The 21623-nt window shown below is 39.0% G+C and overlaps 1 protein-coding gene across 1 annotated transcript in view; it reads left to right on the top strand.

Moving 5' to 3' along the window:
- AK8 (adenylate kinase 8) overlaps positions 1-21623 on the top strand; it is a 75549-nt gene that overhangs the window by 39747 nt on the left and 14179 nt on the right. Inside the window, exon 11 of the mRNA XM_080403031.1 lies at positions 3992-4133. Coding sequence (XP_080259157.1) covers positions 3992-4133 — 142 coding nt within the window. The remainder of the gene's footprint in view (positions 1-3991; positions 4134-21623) is intronic.

The following is a 21623-nucleotide window of genomic DNA, read 5'->3' as shown; positions in this document are numbered from 1 at the left end:
ATGTTATGTTACTTTTGCCTTGAGCAGGTGCTATGATTTTGTCAACTGATTGCCTGATCCCCTTTTCTATTAGTCCTGCAGATCTATGGGCTGGGTAAGAGCTAATAGGCCACACTCCTAGGAGTTTCATGAGGAAGTACTTTACATGAGGAGTACCTGATACTTGTGAAAACCTTTGAAGCTCTGGGAAGTAAATTTATTTTTTAAATGGTTTGTTGGAAGGTGCTGATTGACAGCCCTCGATATAGAAAATCTCTAGGTGTCCACGCAGTAGTTCCAGCATGAACAGCAGCAATTTAAGCCTCTGTCGCCTGTACTCTGCCTGATCATACCCTTGAATTGATTAGATCACTTCTTAGGTCCACAGCTTCTAATTCAGCTGCATAGTCTAAACCATTAACATGGTCTAGACAGGCTGGGAGATGAAGGAGAGGTGCTGTGTGGTATTGATGTTAGGAAAGAACATATGCATGAATGAATTACATTTCTATATGGAGCTGACTGTGGCCTCATTCTGCCATATATACCATTTCGGAGGTTCACCGTGACCTTGGTCCACAGCTATGTAGGCTGCTCTCAACATGGTATCACTGTAGCTCATCAGTTCCGCAGCATTGCCTCTGATGGATGAATTTTGCTCCTGTACCTTGATTTCTCACCTTAATAGAGATGTGCTTCCACATTACCTAATCTGGATATCTCTTTGTAGCACACTGTAATTTTTACAAGAAACTTATCTGTGGACTTCTCTAATGATAAAGTAAAATCTCTCTAGAGCCTCATTCCTCCAACTTTCAGAGTTGGAAACTTCACACAAGGAATTGATTATTCAAAGCTCTTGTGCTTCATAATCTACTTAAAACACATAGGTAGAGCTTTTCTGATGAGGCAGTCAAGATTTTACTTTGCTATATAGCCCGTTGGGTCATGTGCTTAAGGCCAGGATACCTGTGGTGTTACTTACAGACTGTGTGCCCCTCCAGTTACAGGTTATTAATTTGCCTTATGTTCAAGAGACAGTTTCACATGAGTAAAAAGGAATACTATACTGCAGATTTCTACATAACCCACTCTGTACCACAGCAAAATAAGAATAATACTGATTTCTTTCTTCCTTTTTTCTCTTTTTTCTTTTTTTTTTTTCCTCCTCTGGTCTGCAGAAGATGTTTTACAGTTTTAATGCAGCTGTTTTAAGTGTGACTGTTCCTGTTCAAGGGCAGCTGATGTACTTTGTAATGCCATTGAACAGCCAACAAGCTATGTTCCCCTATTGTGTTGAAGTGATAGGTATGTTTGCTAATCAAGAGGAGAGCAGAGCTTGCTGTCTGACTTGTTTATGTTTTATTTCTCACCATCAAGCTTTAGAGGGAGGCACAGAAAATATGTAAGCATCTATATTATTCAGTGATATATATATATGTACATGAATGTACAATCTCAAGTGTATTGCTGATATCTTCCAGTCAGTCATAGCTGAAATTAGCAAGGTGTCAGAGTTACCCCATATCCCCAGTATTACTCAAAAAACCCCCAAGCTGGCATACCATTAGATAAATTGTTAATTAATTGTCACTGCATCGTGTCAGATTTTTTTTTTTGCTTTTGTGATTGCTACAGTTTTATTCAAAAATAGTGACCAAAGTAGAGGATTTCGATAATAAGAATTCACAGAAGGCCTATGGGAAGTGATCAGATCGAGATGCTGTCTGGTTCCCATCACGATTGCTTTTTAATTTTCATGTAGGCTGTAGTGTTTCTCCTTCCCATACGCAGAATGGAAGCAGTTTGGCCCCTGGAACTGGAGAATCTCCTACAATCAGCTGGAAGCTCAACAGCACAGTATACCCGCTTATTTCTCTGTGCCATTCCTGGGGCTTTCAGCCTCTGCGCCGATTCCCTGTTCATCTCGCAGGGATGTCAGCTCTGGCAGGATCCTACTTTAGTGCAGCCTTACTCATGGTTTTGTAGGTTTTATTCCAATCCCTTGCTAAACTGTTTTAAGCATTCTGAAAACATTTTAAAAAAAAATCATGTAATTTGGCATCTTTGTAAATCCGTGTTAATGATTGCAGTAGGAATCATGATAAAATAACATGCATCGAGACAGAAAGTTTAGTGCTGCAGCCAGAAATTCAGGACTACAGGAAAATTCCACTGGTCTTTGTATGGAATATGTTTTGGGGAAAGAGAAGGTGGGATTTAATTTTTTATTTATTTTTATTTTTATTTTTTCCTATTACAGTGTCTTGGGTTTGTATTAGTTCTTGTAACCTGGAGGGTGGGGAGAACTGCCCTGCAAAGAGCACTGAAATTCTCCTGTTATCCTCTCTACACCTGCCTGCAGCGCAGGTCTTAGATAAGTATCATCTGTCTAATAACATTTCTGCCTGCTGCTGCGCTATTGTATTGTTAATTTTATGAATCCTATTTTTAACAGAATGCCTAGTTTTGCATTGTCATTTTGCTCTCTTGTCAAGTGTCTGGTCTTATTCCATTCCTTTTTTCTTTTAGCAGATGGAGAATATTACTCTCCTTAACTTGTGTTTTTATAATGTGGATATTCTCAATTAATACACTAATCTGTTTTCTAATTAATTCCCTGTGGGTTTCCTCCCTTTTTGCTGGTACATTGAATCCTGAGTGCAATTCTGTAAACTCAGTAATTTGATTATTTAAAGGAGAAGTAATGAATTTCATGGTAGAGGTGTAAGTTTTTAGGAAATGTTAAATTTCAGGAAGCAAATGGATTCTATTATTACGGTTTAAAACCTGCTGGTACCCAGGGTATAAATGTGCACTGCTAATAATATACTCAACTAAAATACAGGCGTATTCCTGTCAGCTAGTTCTAAAGCGAATTGCATTGTTAGAAATCTGACATATACGCTCTTCTACAAGTACTTGTTGTATTTTTGTATGCAGATGCAATGGCAGGGTGAGTATCAAAACATCAACATTCCAAGATGTGGATTTATGTAGCATTTTTTATCGCTTGTTTCCAGTAGAGGCAACAGTGTATTAGACATACCGTACAAATAAAGAGAAGGGACTCTCATTGCTGCTTGAAAATTGTTTTGGCTGCTTCTTTGGGAAGTAGCTTGAGGTGATTTTGCTGACCTTTCTTTGGGGTTATTTGACATTGAGCTCAGCACATTGCAAGAGTCCTTGGAAAATTTATAGTCACTCTTGTTGAACATAATCTTTTGAATCTTCTGGGGGAAAAAATATTACAAGATACGTAAGTTTAAGTATCTTGATTGAACTATTTTACTTTATGAAGGCTATAGTGAAAAAATGCAGGATACCTTCTTGCCACTGTGTCCCATTAAATAGAATTTTTAAACCTGCATAGTAATTGTAATCCTAGTCAGCATCGTGCTGATGTTTCTCTTGCCCTAAAGAAAAATAATAATAGAGGAAAGAGAACTTTTATTTCTAAAATTAGGGAGTCATCAATGCAGTAATTACAGTAGCTGAAATACATTTTGGAAATTTATTTTCAGTTGTAAAAGCTTCAAGCCTTTGGGCAAATTGGAGAAATATCGCATCTAGCCTGCTGTGGCAGAACCATTATCACCTGCTAAGTTAAATACAGAATGCTACAGAAATTGCTTTCCTGTCTTAGGATTTCTTTTACACAACTCAGGTCATTATTTTTGCATTTTGATAAGATTGTGTCACACACTTCATTGTGACATCAGCCCAGTAAGGCAGAGAGAAAATGTACATGGCAAAATTATGTAGGCATCAGTTTCTGCCAAATACTTTGCTTTAGTCCTACAGTTCCTTGTGAGTTTGGGGGTTCCATGATAGTACAGTAAATATGCAGAAGTCAACAGTAACTCATTTCTGCAAAATCTATCACTCATAAACAGGAATAATTCTTTGTGGTTTAGTTCCTGTGGCAGTCTAAACAGAAAAAGTACTGTGTATCCTCCTTAATTGCAGACTCAGCATACAAAATAAATGTCATCTTTTTAATCCTTTGCAGTCTCAGACAACCTTGTTATGAAGATCCTGGCAGAACGCCTAAACTCACTAGACTGCATGACCAATGGTTGGGTGCTTTATGGCTTCCCAAGGGACATAGAGCAGGGAGAACAGCTGCAAAAAGCACATATTATTCCAAACAGGTAAGATATAAATTTATCAATCATGACGTTACATATATGAAAAAATTGTTTATGGAACGATACAGATCTTTATTGACATTGCATAGGCTCTTGCATCTTACTTATTTATTGCTTCCTTAGCTAGAAAAGGGGTCTTGCTCCTGGAGAGTAGGAAATAGAGCGCTGGCCTTACAAATCCTCCAGATGGCCAAACTGTGGGAGAGAGGTTTGTTTTTCTGGTTATTTGTTTGAGTTGCCTCTAAAGGCAAACCATAAGAAATGGATTAAAGTTTGGATTATATCAGAAGGTGCATTTTATTTGCAGCAGGAGGGGGATCTACATCATCTTTCTTTAGCATTGGCATAATATCATGGAAATATATTAGTATTGTGAGGAGCTCATTATGAGACTTGTGGGTTTTGTGAAATAATTAAAAACAACATGAGAATTATATTTTATTTGAGCGATAATTAAGTGTTCAGAAATGTAATATAAGAGAAATGAGCATCAAAAGAGAACTGTTATGACTGCCAGGCAAATAAAATAGGGTTACTCTTTACAGTTCGTCCAAAGGTGGTGAGGATTTGAAATGCTGGTGTACTGATCAAAGCCAAGAGGCTTTTCCATTCCTCTCCTAGGGGTTCCTGGCTCTGTCCATACCACTGGCTGACACAGTGGATGTTCCGAAGGCATACATTGGAAATTTGTAGTCTTCGTGCTTCCAGGAAGCTTATTCTTATTTAAAAACTAGTAGTGGAAAAGGTACATTACCCAGTAAGTGTTTAAGTTGGCAAAGTCACTCTTCCTGTGTCTTCCGTGTGGCTGCCCTCAGTCCCCTCCCCACTCCCCGTACAGGGTATAGTGGAAAAATGTAAAAGGGTAAGATTGAGTTGGAGTGAGAGAAGGGAGGCATCTAGCTGTCATGCCATCAAAGTTTAAAAATTAAAGTATGTGAAAACAGCAGTAGCTTTCTTTATTAAAAGTAAGACAATATACATCTTAAACAGGAATCCATTTTGTGAGAAAAGAGAGAAAGAATCTTGAAACTTATGCTAGATTCAGTTAAATAACACTTCCCATGGATTATTAGTCATGTGCGCTTAGAAAGTAGATCCTGAGTCCCTCAACATGTACCTGAGTACCTGAGATCAGTGTGAATACTCAAGCGTGTGCCCTGTGCTCCTTTACAGGATTGAGACCTCATCAAGTAAGGAAGAACAACTCATTATAAAATTGTCTGTGTAGAAATTTGGCACTGATCCATTTGCTTAGCTTCCATTTTCTTTAAAGAGCTCTGCACATTCATATCTGAGTTAAGAATTTGGCCCCTACTATTTTATACAGGGGTTGAAGTAAGGGACAAAAATAGACATCTTGCTACCTGATTGATTTCGGAGCTGATATTTTCCGTGAAACTGAAGTAGTAGGTATATAAGGGAGAGAGGGTGATTATAAACAAAAGGACATATTGCAGCATAGGATAGCAGGGCAGTAATTCAGTTTCAGTTGTGATGCTAGTTATAAAACACTATCTGCAGAGGTGGTGTTTCTGACATCAGGAGAAAAACCTGATAGAATTATAGCCTTGAAATCAATCTGGGAATAGGATGCGGAAATCTATAAATCAGACACAGAATAATCTACAAAGTCTCATTTTTAGGAGGGCTCTGTTGATGAAATTAGATTAAAATAAATTTACATATATATCAAGTTTATTATTAAAATCTAGTCACATCAGTAAACAAAATTATTTGTGAAAGGGTATGTTACTCTGTGTTTTGAACTCAAAGTAGACCTCTTTGGCTGATCAGAACACAGAGTTATTGTCTGCTTGTCAAGTCACAAATCTATTCCTTAGAGCTAATAAATGGTTAGTGTTCAAATACTATGTTTTATCTGACTCCCACCTCATAAAGCTAGTACACATAATACTAAATTATACAGCATTGAGCAGGATCAGTCTCCTGACTCCTCCATCTTATGGAAAGAAAAACAAACCTAGTAATTGATGGTAGAAAAGAAGGAAAATAAAGTTATTTGAAAACAAACAAAATGGGCTATAAAGTTTGTTAAAATGTAATAATAAAAAAAACTCATACAGCATCAGCCACTGCATCCGAAGAACTGCCCTGGAACAAAAAGGAAAATAATTCATTTTCCGCTGAAAAAGTGAGGTGCAGGGTTTTCTTTAAATTAGAATTTGCAGTAGGACGAAGGCTTGCTTACAAGAGTGGTACAGGAAAACCTGCCTGTATCAGACAAAACCTGTCTACTAAAGAACTGCTCTTTCTGTACTGGAAGAAGACATGTATTGCTTTCTATGTTCCTCCCTGTGAAGCAGTTACTGCTTAAGTGGACAGGATCCTAATCGTATTGAACTGTGGCAGCCTTTAGGGCAAATAAGAAGCTGAATCTATTAGTGGCCTCTCAGCTATCTAGTAAAAGAACACCATTAACCACTTAATGCCTACGGTAAGTGGGAATCCAAATACAATTACAGGTTGGCATCTGAAGCTCACAACTACTAACGCAAAGAACTGAATTCAGTTCTTTGTCCAAATGACTGTAAATAGTTATTTTAGCTTTTTTTATTGTTAATGCTTGAGCAACAGTAAGAAATACATAGTATAGCCAAGGAAAATTCTAATATATGGAAAACACTATTTAATATCTACCAAAATATTTCTTACCCCTTCTGTTCTCTCCCAAACTTACAATTAAAATAAGGTTCAGCAGCAACAGTGTCATCTGTTATATATCTCTTGTCATTAGCTTCAGCTGGTTCATGACCAGCTGTCTGCTGGTTCCAGGCCAGCTTAAGGCAATCAGCAGTTTAAAGATTCCCTGAGCCAGAGGGTCATCTGGACAACTGTCTAATAGCCCATTTTCCTTGACTTTATAGTCTCTTTTTCAAAACTGTACTTTCGGCCTCCACCAAATCACATGGAAGGGAGTTTCTCTTTTTCACTGGGTGTCGCATGAAAATACTTCACAGTGTTTTTTCCAAGTTCCTTTCCTCTACTGAGAAACAGTTGTAAGCATTCCCTGTTCATGTGTCCTAACATTCCTGATTTTATAAGCCTCTTGTATATGCCTGTTCAGTCACCTCTTTCCCAGGCAAAGAACCTTGGTCTGTCTATCCTTTTTCCTTTCCTAGAAGTCGTTTCACTCTTCTGACCAGCCTGTCTCCCTCTTCTCTAACTTCTGTAGTTATTCTAGCTGTTTCTGTGCTGAGATGGGACAACCAGAACTGCATTCAGTTTTGAGAGTAGCACCGTGTACTGGATGTATATATATTGGCATAAACATTTTTTACTTTGATCCTAACTCCATTATTCATGATTGCTGATACTCTGTTAGGCGTTATCGTGATAGGTTTTGGAAGAATGTCTTGTGTGTGTAGACTATAAGTAACTATATAGTGTCTTTTTCTCTGAAAAAATACTGAAAAATCACAGTGTGTCACAAATCTCAATTGAGTGTATGCAAACTCAGCAGGAAGCCTAAAGACCCTTTAACTCAAGATCTCTGTAGTTAAAATTGTAGCCAGGTTGGTGTTAGAGTTCTCAAGCTGATAAAATGAGCCCTTCCATCCATGCCAAGGGGCTCTGCTGCTAAGTGTGTCCTGGGATTCCTCATTCCTCTGTTCCATCAATTCCTTTGTTTTTTTCCATCTGATCTGAATCCAGGGTCGATTGTTTTACATTTCAGTATTGATTAGTTATATTACAGTAGTATTGACAAACAATACAAGTGGACAGACAAATCTGGACAGGGGAAGGATGAACTTGAGGATTGACTTAATAATATATACGTAATATATTTCAAATACCCATTTTTCAAATAGTAAAGTTTTTTTCTTTCCCACTAGAGAAAATAAAAAGCAATAGCTTCTGCAGTGCAAGTTTTCCAGCAATGTTCTATTTGGTCTTCAAAACGATGTGGCTGTATCCCCAATTATGTCATCTTTTTAAATAATATGTTTAAAGCTTCTTTTTCATCACACTACTAAGAACCCATATTCAAACAATTTAGGATAATGAAGTTCCTAATTTCTAAGGCAGCATCTGTGAATATGTTGAAAAGGGAAAAATCAGAATGGAAAAAAAAGATCTTTTTTTTTTTAACTATTTGGTCTTTACATGAGGCTTTCATATTTCTGCAGCTGATCCCAATGTGGATTAGGGATAATAAACAGCCTATTAATGGAGGTCTGAACTAGGAAATGGAGTTTGAATCAGCAGCAAAATTCAATGGCTGGTGAAGGTTAATAACTCCATTACTATCAGCTCTATTTTTTAGCCGTTTGAAGAGCTAGGTGTTAGCCTTATCTTACTCCTCATTAATTGAGCTAATAGAACCCCAGTGACCCTACCATGCTGCCATTATCTGAGAGTTTACCAGACATGGACTGGAATACTTATCACTGAATATGTATTCCTCAGATTCATTTTTATATCAGAAATATTTTTCTTAAAGATTGGCTGTCTTCAGGTTTCTTTTTGTCTTTTTGTTTCCTTGCTGCTTTCTGTAACAGCTACATTTTTGGAAATTAAATGTAAATGACTTAATTAAAATCCTATCAAGGAACAAGCTAAGTCCCAAAATAGTTGCATCAAGGAAACATAATAGTGATTGAATTATTCCGACATGGAAAAATCTTACAGGGCATTTTTAAAACTTTGGCCTAATTTAACTGATGGATATTGTGTATTTATAATAGATGTGTTTTTAATTGATGGCATACAAAAATATGATGAGAAACAAAGAAGAAATGTTATAATGATATCTCCTTATTTTCTTCTAATTTTCAGGGGGAAAAAAAGAAAACAAAAATCAGAGAAATGATGTGGTAATCAAAGTACTAAATCAGTACAGTAAAATCTGCCAGCACCAGGGAGAGAGCAAGAGTAGGAAAAGTCCAAGTGACCTAGGCAGGATTTGGGTTAGTTTATAAAGAAAGTAGTAAAAATAATAGGCAGACCAATTTTCTGTTTCAGTCATTCTCATTTTTTGTCTCTTCTGATTAGAAAGCAGCTGGCTCTTACCAGAGCCATTATATTGCTGGTTTACTGACTTCTTGTCTTCACTAATACTAATTGGTTTCCTTTTTATTATCCCTTTGCCTATCATTGCTCCCACCTCAGCTAGGCTCTTCCTGCTCCATCACATGTTCAACGTAAAAGAGACTGACTGGTCTAAGGGGCAAGACAGCAGGAACTAAAGGGCAGGATCTTCTTGAGGTCAATGGTATGCTTATGAAATAGAAACATAATTTAGAAAGTTTGGTTTAGGTTATGAATTCTTATTTGCCTTCCCCACTCCAGTGGAAGTACTCATCCGCTTAGCTATGCTGGCTATACATCAAGTACACATACAGCCATGCTCTGAGGGAGCAGAACACCCTGGCCAAGTGGTAAAAATTACAAGGTTTTTTCCCAACCAAAATCCAATACAGATTGTGCTTACTGGGCAAAATTAACAAACTTCCTCTCACTTGGACTGGTGAATGACTCATCTGCTTCCCTCAGTGAGTGGGATCAGTTTAATGCATGGTTGCTACCCCGTAGCCTTTTCCAAGCTACAATAATTCAGTCACTGTCTTACCTCTTGATTCAAGTGTTTTGAGACTTACCCTGCTCATTGACAAGATTTTAATTAAGTCTTTTACCTTTGTTTCCTGATCTGCCTCTATTGCAAGAGACATTGCTGAGCATTCCGTAATGGGAAAAAATACATCAGGGAAGCTCCTATTACTTTATGTGTAACAGCTGTGCATGAAAAGGTATACATTGCTCTGGCATGAAGGCTCTGTTAAGCAGTCACGTCCATGGGCTACTTAATAGTGACAACTAATTCTCTACGTGTAGTGCAAAAAGCTGTACACACACAGTCTTTTACCCTACACAAAACTGATGGAAGCAGCTCCTTACGCAGATTTCTGAGGTTTGGCCTTCGGTGAGGAATCCTTATACTCTACTCTCCATCTCTTCCTTTGTAGACTGTGCTCTGTCTTCCCTAATGACATAACACTAATCTGAATAGAAGCTACTGCTGTTAAATAATCCAATAGATAGAAAGTCAGATGATTACAATAAAAAGAATATGCACTTCTGCTGCCCATTCTGCCAGACCTATAGTGGTACCATAAGAGCCTTCCTATCCCGGGGAAAGGTGCTAATACACATCTTCAGCCAACGACAGCAAGTGCAGTTTTCAAACCCTTCTATGGGCTTTTTGTAGGATGCTGCATTTGCTCTCACAAGCTTATTCTGCTCCAGCAAGAATAGCAGGTATATTTGGCTTCAGTTGTGGGAGGCGGGTATTATTTTTAGAAGTTACCTCATATAAGCTCCTTTTGATGGCTGGAGATTGTTTGGTGAAATCCTGGGTATGGCAATTAAGGAGATCTCTGATCTCAGCAAGCTTCCTAAGTCTCCAGGAAGAGAAGGAAGAAAAGTTTCTACTTCTAAGTCAGTATTTTTGTTTGGGTTTTTTTTTCAAGGACCCAAACCCACATGCACAGTCCTTTCATTCTTTTTGCTGCTGAAAGGAGGGATATTTTTCTGCAGTAACTGTCTCACAAATGAGGAGACATTAGGAAACCTGAAGACTTTCAGGTTTGAAATGAAGACCTCATTGCCTTATGCTGAAACCATTTTTCTCAGAAAATCCCACTGGAATCAAGGCTGCCTTTCTGAACTCAATACCTAACTGGAGAGAGAAAATTCTGTAAAGCAGTAGAGCCCAAGCTACTTTTCATGTCTCTGGCAATGGCAGCAAGTTTTAGAAAAGGCAAACCAAACCAGCAGTGTCCCTGCTTTCTCCGCATGGGAACAGATACAGTCAAACTGTGAAAGCGCTGGGCTTAACGTTAATGCTTTCAGTGCTGTGAAGTATCCATGCTTTCAAGGCAGAGCTCCTAGCTCCTCCTTTGGCTGCCAAAATGAGATGCCTGTGTAGCAGCAGCAATTTGAACAAGGTGACTTTGATGAGGTGACATTGGGTTGTATTTGAATCTTGAAGAGTCAAAGAACTTTGAATAATGTCAAATTCAACCTTACAGGAAGCTTTCTGTTTGAGTACTCGACTCTGCAGTTTGGAAGGAGCTAGCTAAATCACACAACATTTCAGGAAGAGTCAAGATCCAAGAAGGCCTGATTTGGTCAGCTACTCAAGAGTCCTGTGCCCTTACATGCTCTCAGTCACTTCAGGTCAAAGGACTGGCTTTCCTCCCTACAGATAAAACCTATTTATTATAGGGTATTGTCTTTAGTTCCTGGAAAAAACTGAAGATTTTTACTGAACCTAGTAGCCAAGTTCTCACATGTTTGTATTTAAACCTTTCCCGTATTACTCAGGAAGCTGAGATGAGGGGTGTCTGTTGTCAGCATTGGCAACTTGCACATTTCTATCCTGTCAGGGGAAAATAAGTTGTTTTGAGAGGAGAACTGAGAGGGCCTGAAAGAAGAACCGGGCTTTTAAAATCCTAATTCACAATGATAACTTCATGGTACTAATCTCTTCAAATCAACAAAGGTTGTTCAGGGCATTTACCTAAGACACAACTTTTGTTTAAGGAATGAAACGAAACATTCATGGAAATCAAAGCTTTATCATTTAAATAGTAGTCAAGTAGTCTAACCTGTGCTTTTTCTCCTCTGCACTCTCTTTGCTCAGGTTTTTTTTCAGGCATTTTTGTCGCCAAAGAGTATACCTGAGAGCTCACAGACCTGGGTTCCCTCGGGCCTCCCAGTTTGCTCTCTGTTCATCTTGCTCTCTGTGACTGACTCTGGGTTGGATCCAAGATGTTGAGTGCTGTAGCTCCTTCTGTGAGGCTGCTTGGTACAGAGTCATGTTTAACTAACAGTTTTGCTAAGACAGGTATGTAGGAAAGGTGTAGCTGCAGTCATGCACCATTAGTGCGCTTCGAGGCACCTAACACTGATTGATCTCAGCAGGGTAAAATATGATGTGCTTTGTCAATTCTGAATATTTATTCGTGGACTAAAGCAGTCGTTTTCAAGATTTTTCCTCAATTTCCTCAGTAGTTCACATACAAATAAGAACCATGTACATGCAAGTCTGATTTTGTAGGATTTAGGAGCTTTTGTAAGGAAGATACTGGTTTCAAGATCTGACTAGAACCAGAAAAACTTTTGAAAAACAAACAAGGAAGGAAAACTTTAAATATAATGGTGTAGCAGTGTTTTAATTTGTATTGGATAAGAGAACATATATAGATAAAACTAACGAGAGTTTTACATGTGTGACAAGTATAGATGAAGACATTTAGTGTCTGAGATAGCACAATTAGAAAGGGAGGGCTGTCGGGTGTTGTCAAGCATCTCACATTGTGTTGATCCCCTACAATTTACTTCAGCAATGTGGTAGCAAAAGTTGGCTGAATATTGTTCTGAGTAAATGTAGAAAGGTCACCCTTACATCTGTGCAGGTTAAAACTGAGTTTATGAAAGCCTGTTACTGCATTTGCTGTCTGATACTGAGAGCGCAGGGGCAGTACTTTTAGAGGAACCACATTACAAATGGACATTACCTTTAAACTCCATGATTACAGAATTCAGGAATTCTGGAGTAAAAACTTAGGGAAGATTGTGCCAGCTATGCTCCGATTTAGTAGTCTCCTTGGATCAGAGACTAATCCCCGAGTAAACCATTACTCAGAGCTAGTGTGGCTAGCAAAATTGGCCCACACTGAAAACCAGAGTCACAACAGGCATGACGCTTCTTTTGCTTAGATTCTCCAAGCTGAAGATCTGGGAAGACAAGTGCATCAGTCTGTAGCAAATATAATACTGCTTGGGTGATTAAAACTGTCAAGTAATACTGCATATTGAATGGAGACTAGTTTGTCATTACCATGAGGATTAGAAAGTGTAATCTTCATTAAAACATCAGTGGATTTACTGCTGTTTGTCTTGGAACAAGATATTTGCTCAGAATTTTCTAGTAAGTAAATTTAACAAGTGCAGGGCAATTTAAGAGAGCGAATCTGAATACTGTCATAGCTTATTCTGCAGGAAGGATGTAGGAATGGTCCCTTATGTCTGACAAATGCACTGGATATAATTCTGTTGGCCTGGATCACCTGCAGTCACATGAATGTATTAATCACCATCACTTAAATTGTCTTCCTTTGGCTCAGGTGTAAGTGGTGACCCAGTGCTTTTGTGCTGTATAAGGTTCATATTTTCTGTCCTTAAATACATTATGTTTACAAAATTCTGTATTGCAGAACTCTGTAAGGCTTGAAATACATTTTGAGTAAGGCTTTCATCTGTCCCACAGAGACTTTTAAATGTTATCCTTTTCTAATGTGCTGTATTTCTGAGCTCAGTAAGACTACTTTCATGCTTTGCGCATGATAAAAATTATTTTTTAAAAAATTGTAGTCTAATATTGTTCTGATATGAGTGCTGGTTAATATCCCACTGATATGCACTGAGAGAATGATCCAGAGGACAGTCTGTTTGTTTGATGTAATGGACCAAAGATCAAGGTACAGCAGGTTAAAAAAGAATTGTTTAATTTAACCTTCTAATAAATGCTGCTACTGATACAAAGATCAGCAGCATCCAAACCCCCTTGCTTTCTAACGTCGCCAAAATGGGAGGCTAGGTGCAGCTGGGTAAGGAGTCCAGTACAATAAAACTCAATAACAGCACTGTTACTAAGTATGCCTTACTTACTTCTTTATTGCAGCACTGGGGTAGCACTGGGGATAGCTCCACTGTAAGTGCTTCCCCCAGTCTGGCAAATTTTTAGAGATTATATATCGTGAAGTTATACATATTCATAAGGTTTCCAAGAACTCATTCACATATACATGAGATTTCCCGGAACTCATGAACATATGCAAATCGCTGGTCCAAATGCACAGTCATCTTCCCTGGTGGTCTTTGGGTAGCCGTAGAGGTCTTCAGATGACAGCTTGTAGTCTTCTTCACTGTGCCTGCTGATGGAACTCCACTCCTGTGCAAACTCAGTTCTGGGACCAGTAGACCATATCCTGCAAGGCCGTTCTCTTCTCGTGTAACTTCCTTATCTCTGTGGTCCTGTGTATCCCTTCTCAGGACTGAGCTGTCTACCTTGAGATTATCCAGGTGTCCCCTTATCTCACTCCCACTACTTACCTTACAACTATCAGAGCCTCTTTTGTTCAACTAAGTATCTAAGGTATTTACAACACCTTCCTTAACCCTTTCACTACTTTTATGAACCTAAACTAAGCTGATTAGCAGGCCAAGTGTATAGGAGGAGTTCCTCCTCACATACTTGCAGTGAAATCAAAGGATTGGTATTGGCCATGATTGTGCCCCAAAGTTAAAGAAAACAGGAACAAAATAAAGCAATCACATGGTTTCTCAGCCTCTTGAGTCCTGCGGGCTCTTCAGATTGACATATGTTTTTCTAAGCGGTTTTTGAAGTAAAACACTGAACAGTCAGAGCTAAGAGGTGTGTATGGTGAACTTGCCATATTTTTGGAAAGTTTACTTTCTCCTTTTAAAAGTATGGTTTTCTCACAGAATTCTGTCTCCAGCTGTACATTTCTAACCTCCGTGGATGAGACTGCATAGAGTTAACGGGTATAGGAGCAAGCCCTTAGCTTTATTTCCACCAAAATATAATCTCAGCCTGAAAACTTTTCTTTTTTTTTAATGTTACTGCCAGTCCATAATACTGAATCCAGGGTTTTATTAAGTTTCCGTGAATAGATTGCTGAAATTCATTTTGCTTTGTGATTATTAAAGAATTCCTTGTATTCCAGTTCTGTAATTCTTACTCACAGCAAGTAGCTGTTACTCAGAAAAATCATCCAATAAAACACAGCAAACCCCTATGATGGCAGGAGAGAAGCTTGGACATAATGACAAGGGAGATCTAGGACCAGATTCAGTTATTAAGGTCTCTTCTATGGCTGTATGTTTGCATTTCAAACCTAGGGATTTTGATCAGGACAGCTTCCAAATTGTCCTGTCTGCAAAAACTTGAGAGTAGCTTCCTCTGATTTATCAAGCGTCATGTTGTTATACTGATAAGTGTAGGAGAGCTCCATATTCAGGCTGGATATTTGGTTTTAGTTCCTGCCTTGTACAGAATTCCCCCAGTGGTTCCTAAGCTTCCCATCATGTGGTTTTCCTTCCTCCCACCCCTACCTGACCCTGCTATAGATCTCAACTGTTGTTTTACCTTGTTGATGTTTTGTCTATATTTGCTTTAACCAGATGCCCCTCTTTGCATGCAGCACTGGGACTCATCCCCTCTCTCCTATCAACAATAATTAGCCTTGTAAGACTAATGGAAGAAATCGTGTCTAATTACCCTGTTGAAGGCCCAATTATGTTATTAACATTTGTGGGCTATAAGCTAATGATGAGGAGAGCCTCTCATTTGCATAGCATTAAGTTAATTGAGCTGGAAGCTATGGGGTGGATAGCAGTGATGATAGCAGGATTCTGTTACAGAATGGATAATGATGACCAGAGCAGGACAATTCACCTGACAGGTTTATTAATTAACGGCTATCTGATTACCTAAAAGAAATGGCAAGTGGCAGTCCTTCTGAAAGAAGCTGCGGTATTTTTTTAATGAAAGACGCTATATCGCTGCTGATATTCTGGGGTGATTGATGGTAATGGCAGTGTAAGCTTCCATTTACTGGAAGCCTACACAAAAACCTGTTTGGAGTTCCTCCCTGCCCTTGCAAAAATGTGCTGCGAAGGTCTGAAATTTCTGAAAATGCCAAAGTCTTAACATGGTGCATGAAGTGGGTCTGTGCCAGTGGATTTGTGTGGTTGTATGAACAGTATATTTTGAAAATCCTTAATTGTTGCATAACCTGGAAGCTTTGCCCTTGGAAAAACTAGAGGACTGGATTTTGTAAAAGGATTTTTTTGTTATGGTGTTAGGCAGGATTCTATGTCGTATTAGGGAGAAAATAACTATAAACATTCAGCCTTTTACATTTTCCTGGTATGTACAAACTGCAAGTGAAGGTGAGTGCCCTTACCTTCAATTTATTTCTAGGTACAAACAGTTATGCAAAGTTGATAGGCCTTTTAAGGAACAGGAATCTTTTTTATTTACAACAGTTCTAAGAACAAAAATCCATCTTTTTCATTTTCATTAGATGTCAGGTTCTGTCTGGTTAATTCCAAACACATTGTAATTCACCACAGATTCAGACAGAGTCTTGTTTGAACTGTAGTATCTTTTAGATGAAAAAAAATCACTCTGTTTAAAAGTTGCCTGTGAAATCAATCCAAGACTGAATAACTTGCTATGCAATTACTCATCGTTAGAAGCCCACACCTCAGGTTGTGAGTGTCAAATATAGCTTCCAATCAGCAGATCCTTTTAGATTTTTTTCAGCTACATCGAAGAGCTTATTATTAAATCATGTGAACGCTGGACTATACCTAGTGACTAAGATCCCCAGTTCATCCTGGAACAACCTTTGACCAGACTTGTCCCAGGAAAAAAAAGAATACTACAAATTTTAACCTTTAACTTTTCGTCTATTCAAGTGGCCTGATGATTAGTGTTTCAATAGTAACGGTTTTGTGAAGAGTTGATACCTATAGATAAAATGCAGTCACCATTATCTCGCTGTTGAAGAACTTAACATGCACAAAGTCTCCCTGCATTCTGCAACTGGCATTTGTTAGGTACAAAGGAGCAGGGAACATTGCCTTGATCTGATGTGTAAAGAGGCCAAAATTTCAGTTGACTAGATATATACAGGTATTCACAAATCACCACAGGCACTTTTGGTCAAAAGGAGAAGAGAAGAAAAATGAAAAATCAAAGATGATGGAAGTAATCTGGGAGAATAGCTCCTGGAGCCAGCCAACAGACTGATCTGTTAACTGGTTATAACTCACAGCTGCCAGCAAGAATAGAGAGTCCAATCAGTTATCACCAATTGAGGGCAAATCACCTGTGTAGCTGTGGACACCTGTGTGACGTGGAGCAAGTGAGGGAGAAGTGTTTGTGTAACATTTCCAAGGAGCATCCTCCATCTCCTTCCAGCATGTGATGCTACAGAGCCTAAAGTTCATAGCTGCATAGAAATTACCGGAAAAGGTTGTTCAGAAAACTAGCACAATGAATAAATGCCTTTCCTGGAATTTAAATTCTACATCCTCCTGGTCCTCATTAGCTTTCTGTAATCACTAACCCACACAGTCAGTGTTGGATAGAAATACCTTTACTGTATAAATTAGTTTTTCTGTAAGGTGTTCTGTAGTTCACTACAGTGCCTTGCTGTATAAAATAGACAAACGCAGCATCAAGCCAAGATCTGATAGATCAGGAATTATGTATTTAATTCAGTTCTGTATAGAGTGCTCATAAAAGCTTGATCATGATAGAGGGGCCAATAAACATTTGGGAACATAAATATTTCTGTAGGAAATGGCTTTGTGAAACATTTAGTTGTTGAGCAATAAGAAGAACAGAGAAAATCAGAAGAGTAGAAATCTCTAGGTACTAATCTGATGGGTTATATATGTTGCAATGATAATAATGTTGAGAGAGAATTTTTATGGGATCAGTAGCAACAAATACATTGAATCCTGCACTTTTTACTAATGTCTTCATCTTCCTGTGCTTGCCCCACTTGCTATCTCTGCTGCTTCAAAATTCAGCTTTAAATCTAGAAAAGCAGTGGATGAGACCTAGGGGTGCTGAGCTCTCCTATGTTTGGATGCAGGGGTCTAAGTCCTCTGAATTTGCATGAGCTGAGTGTTTTGAGTAGGCAGGGCAAAGCCTTGCAGTCTCAAGCCATGATCAGATGTTCACTGGAGGAATGGATCAAAATGTTGGGAAGGCCAGGCAGCATCTGTGGTCAGGGATGGACTGCAAGAGGAAATATAACTATGTGAGGATTCTGGGGGAAATGTTGCTCTCTCTTTCTCTTGTTTTTCTGGAACATCCGTTACTTGAGTATTTAGAGGTGAGTCCAGCCAGACAACACAAGGAAATATATTTTAGGAAAGCACACATCAAAAAGTATTTTAAATGGGCAAACTGTAGAACAAAACATTCTGGCAAAACAGCTGGTGCTCTTGTCAGTCTGTAGGCTAGAAAATAAGAGGAGAACCTGTAAAAATAAGAACAACCTGGGAATAGCTAATCAGGTTAGAAGTGATGTTTTGGCTGCAAGGATTTTGAGGGCTGTGGAGAAAAATAGAATAAGATTAGAAAATGTTTGTCCATCCTGTATGACAGATGTGGGAGAAGATGTAATCATTTATTACTTCTCTTTTTTTTCCTCTGAAAACAGCAGCAGCAATGAGCTGGCAGACACAGTGAAATGCAGTTAGCAAAAGTAATGGGAGTTGAAAGTTTGACCTTTTGTGATGGAAATTTGATATGAAAAAAGGGTCTTTTGATAATTTCTCTATCCAATCAGATATGGGAGATGTCTTGATCCCGTTTCCTCATTTGCATGCTGACTGATCTCATTTGAAAACCCAATCATTCAGAAATATTGGGACGTCAACAGAAATGTTACAAGCAAGGAGCTGTTTTATCTGAAAGGTCTGCAGGATGTCATCTCTTGTTTTTCACTGCAGTGGCCTGATCTCTTCTTCACGATTCCATGTTTTTATTGGCAGGATAAGTTGAACATATTGAAATGCAAATAGCCCTTTCCACATTGAACCAAAATATAGGGTTTTTTCTGTATGATTGATTGTATCCAGGGCACTTCAGAAGCAACAAAGAAAATACTTTCTGCAGTCTTTCTGATTTCTTGACATTGCCAAGTTCTGACGTTTCCTGTTAGCAATCATTGGCAGAAAGATTCCCGGGCCTGCACCGAGCCTCTGCTTTTTCCCTGTGTAAGGCCCACATTGATGGAGCTCACTGCTTCTGGGGCCAGTGCGTGAGCTCGTTCAGTTTACCTACATGAGCACACACACACGCTCTGTTGTGAACCCAGATGCTGAGTGTCCATACGTGTATTTCATGGATTTTACCAAACCGCAGATGCGTTAATCCAACAATGGTATAATTCAGAGCCTACCAAGATCACACATTTGCTTTTGACTGTGTGTATAACTGTCCAGATGATTATCTGCCTAGTCAAGTTTCAGATCGTAGGCACTGTCCACTTAGGTGAGTTTAGGATCAACTTTATCTCCCAGACAGTTTAACCTTTCTATTTTCTAGAACAGGGAATCCCATTTCCATTTTACTCAACCACACAGTGGGTTAACGGCAAGTTTTCCTGCTGTGTAACTGGGTCATTATCCCTTATTTTGGAGACTACCTATTAAACTAGTATCTTAAACTAAAGTTTTACATTACTTAACCCAGAAGCTAGGGACAAACTAACAATATATAGTAGTTCTGAATAAGAATAAAGGAAATTATTTTAAATCATTCTTTTTTTGGCACAATACCTTTTTCACATCAGGGCTGAGCTATATGAGAAATCTTTTTTCTTTAGTATCCCAAGATTATTTTTCTCCTGCCTGTTTCTCCATCTGGACAACCCCTAGCTGGCTAATCTGAGTGCTGTCCTGGGAAATGGGACATTCAGCTCCTTCTTTCTGAGGCTTCTTAAGCTTGCTCTGCTTTTTAGAAAAAAGTAAGTATTCACTGAATGTAAGCCTGTCTCCTGCCTCCCTGGTGAACACCTGCATTGGACTGCAAAGATATTCTGCTTTCCTGGTTTGATGTGATTCTTTATATAAAACAGAACAATTCCGACAGGAGGGCAGAGATGGATTTTCTTAGTTTAGTGTTGTAGTGCTGGGCTGGGAGATGGCTCATAACTGGAACGTCAAAGTGAAGCTGGCACGTTTTGAAGAGTTATGCTGAGCACCAGCTGGTGACTGTCCCTAACTAACAAAACCTTCCTTAAAACTGGTGTGGTTTTGCATAGAGTTTTGCTTCTGGCAGACCAGCACACCCTCTTGGGCTCACTGGAACAGGCAGATATGGAGAGGGGATTTCATGCTCTGCGCCATAGGGTGGGGGCACAGGAGGAGGAGAGGCACATGCTGGGATGTCAATGAGGGCTCTCCGAGGGGTCTGCTTTCCAAACCCAAATCCTGGAAGGAACAGTGCAAGGAAAGGGATGAACCAGATTATAAGCTTTGCATTAATAGGATATCTTGAAAGTCATTGAGTTGGTGTTTGTACAATACTTTGCAATGTAAAGCTCTAAATTAGACAGGAGGTCAGGTTTTGCCACGGTATTCCTCAGGTGGGTGACAGTATACCTCGTTAGGGACCCACAGAAGTTTGCAGTCTTCATCCCTGAGCTACAGAAAGAGCGTATTTACCCAGCTGGTTCTTTATTCAATAGATTTCAGGGTCTAACTACAAATTAGGGTACGTGCTTGTGATACTTAACTGATAGTACCTAATTTCTTCAGCAGTACATGTGCTTCCGTATATGGGTTGAGGATTTCATTGCTAGAAGAACGTGCCTGGTTTTGACTGAGGACAAGAGTAACTTGACTGATAGGCCTCTTCAAATCAAGAGAATCCATTTCATCAGATCCTGTGGCCTGTCAGCTGGGTGGGAGTGCTTTATAAAACAGCAGAAATGGTAAATTCCCCCATTCCTTGTGTAATAAACCGAAGCTGTTGGTATGACTAGCTAGCACGACTCAGCAGCTCTCTGAATTAGACATTGAGCATTCTCCCAGATGGGAAATCAACCTCCTTCATCATCTCTCATGTCTTTTAGAATATCGAACCATGTGAGTTAAAACACGATGTATTATTCTTGATAACCACAGCAATCTAGCTCCTCCCTGCTGGATTTTTTTAAATATACTTCCCTCTCCACCTTCTTCTTTTGCTCCTCAGTATTAAAAAAAAAAACCATGCAGCTTAGTATACCAATATTTTCTCTGTGGTGAAGTCAGCATAGAATATTAGTGTCCAAAAAGTTGTAAAACAAAAGACTATCATATGTTGCACCTTTTAATCATGTAATTGCTGAGTGACATTTAACTCTGAAGCTTTAAGTTACTCCTTTGTCAGCCAGCCTTCTCTTCTGCCCCCCCTCATTCCTCCCTCCTCCCAAAGCAACCTGCTTTTGCAGAGTAGTGCTTTAACTACACTGAAGTTTGGCTGGGCTTCTACATATTACAGCAGCAACACGAAAGCAAACAATTGAAGTATTTGAGAACAATGAAATATGTATGGCTATCTGTGACAGCCCTATAAAGCAGAGCAATTAGCCGCGTAATCTGAGAAAGCCAAAGCGACCGGCAGCCCACGGTTCCCTATTAGTTAAATGCTTTTTGTACGTCCTCATCCCATCAAATCAACTAACACTTCCTTTAATTGGTTCATGAATTATACAGCTTGGCTGCATTATAATTTAATCACCAGTAAACATTCCTGGGGCCCGCTGTAAAGTGTATAGCGCTCATTAATTCCTTAATTTCAGCAGATGGAAGGGGAGATCGGATGAATGGTGGCAGTACAGAGTGCCTTGGGCAATGGAAGAAGGAAAAAAA

This window comes from Falco punctatus (assembly GCF_963210335.1).
Source record: "Falco punctatus genome assembly, chromosome: 9".
NCBI lineage: Eukaryota > Metazoa > Chordata > Aves > Falconiformes > Falconidae > Falco > Falco punctatus.
This window is presented reverse-complemented; position numbering and strand designations above follow the sequence as displayed.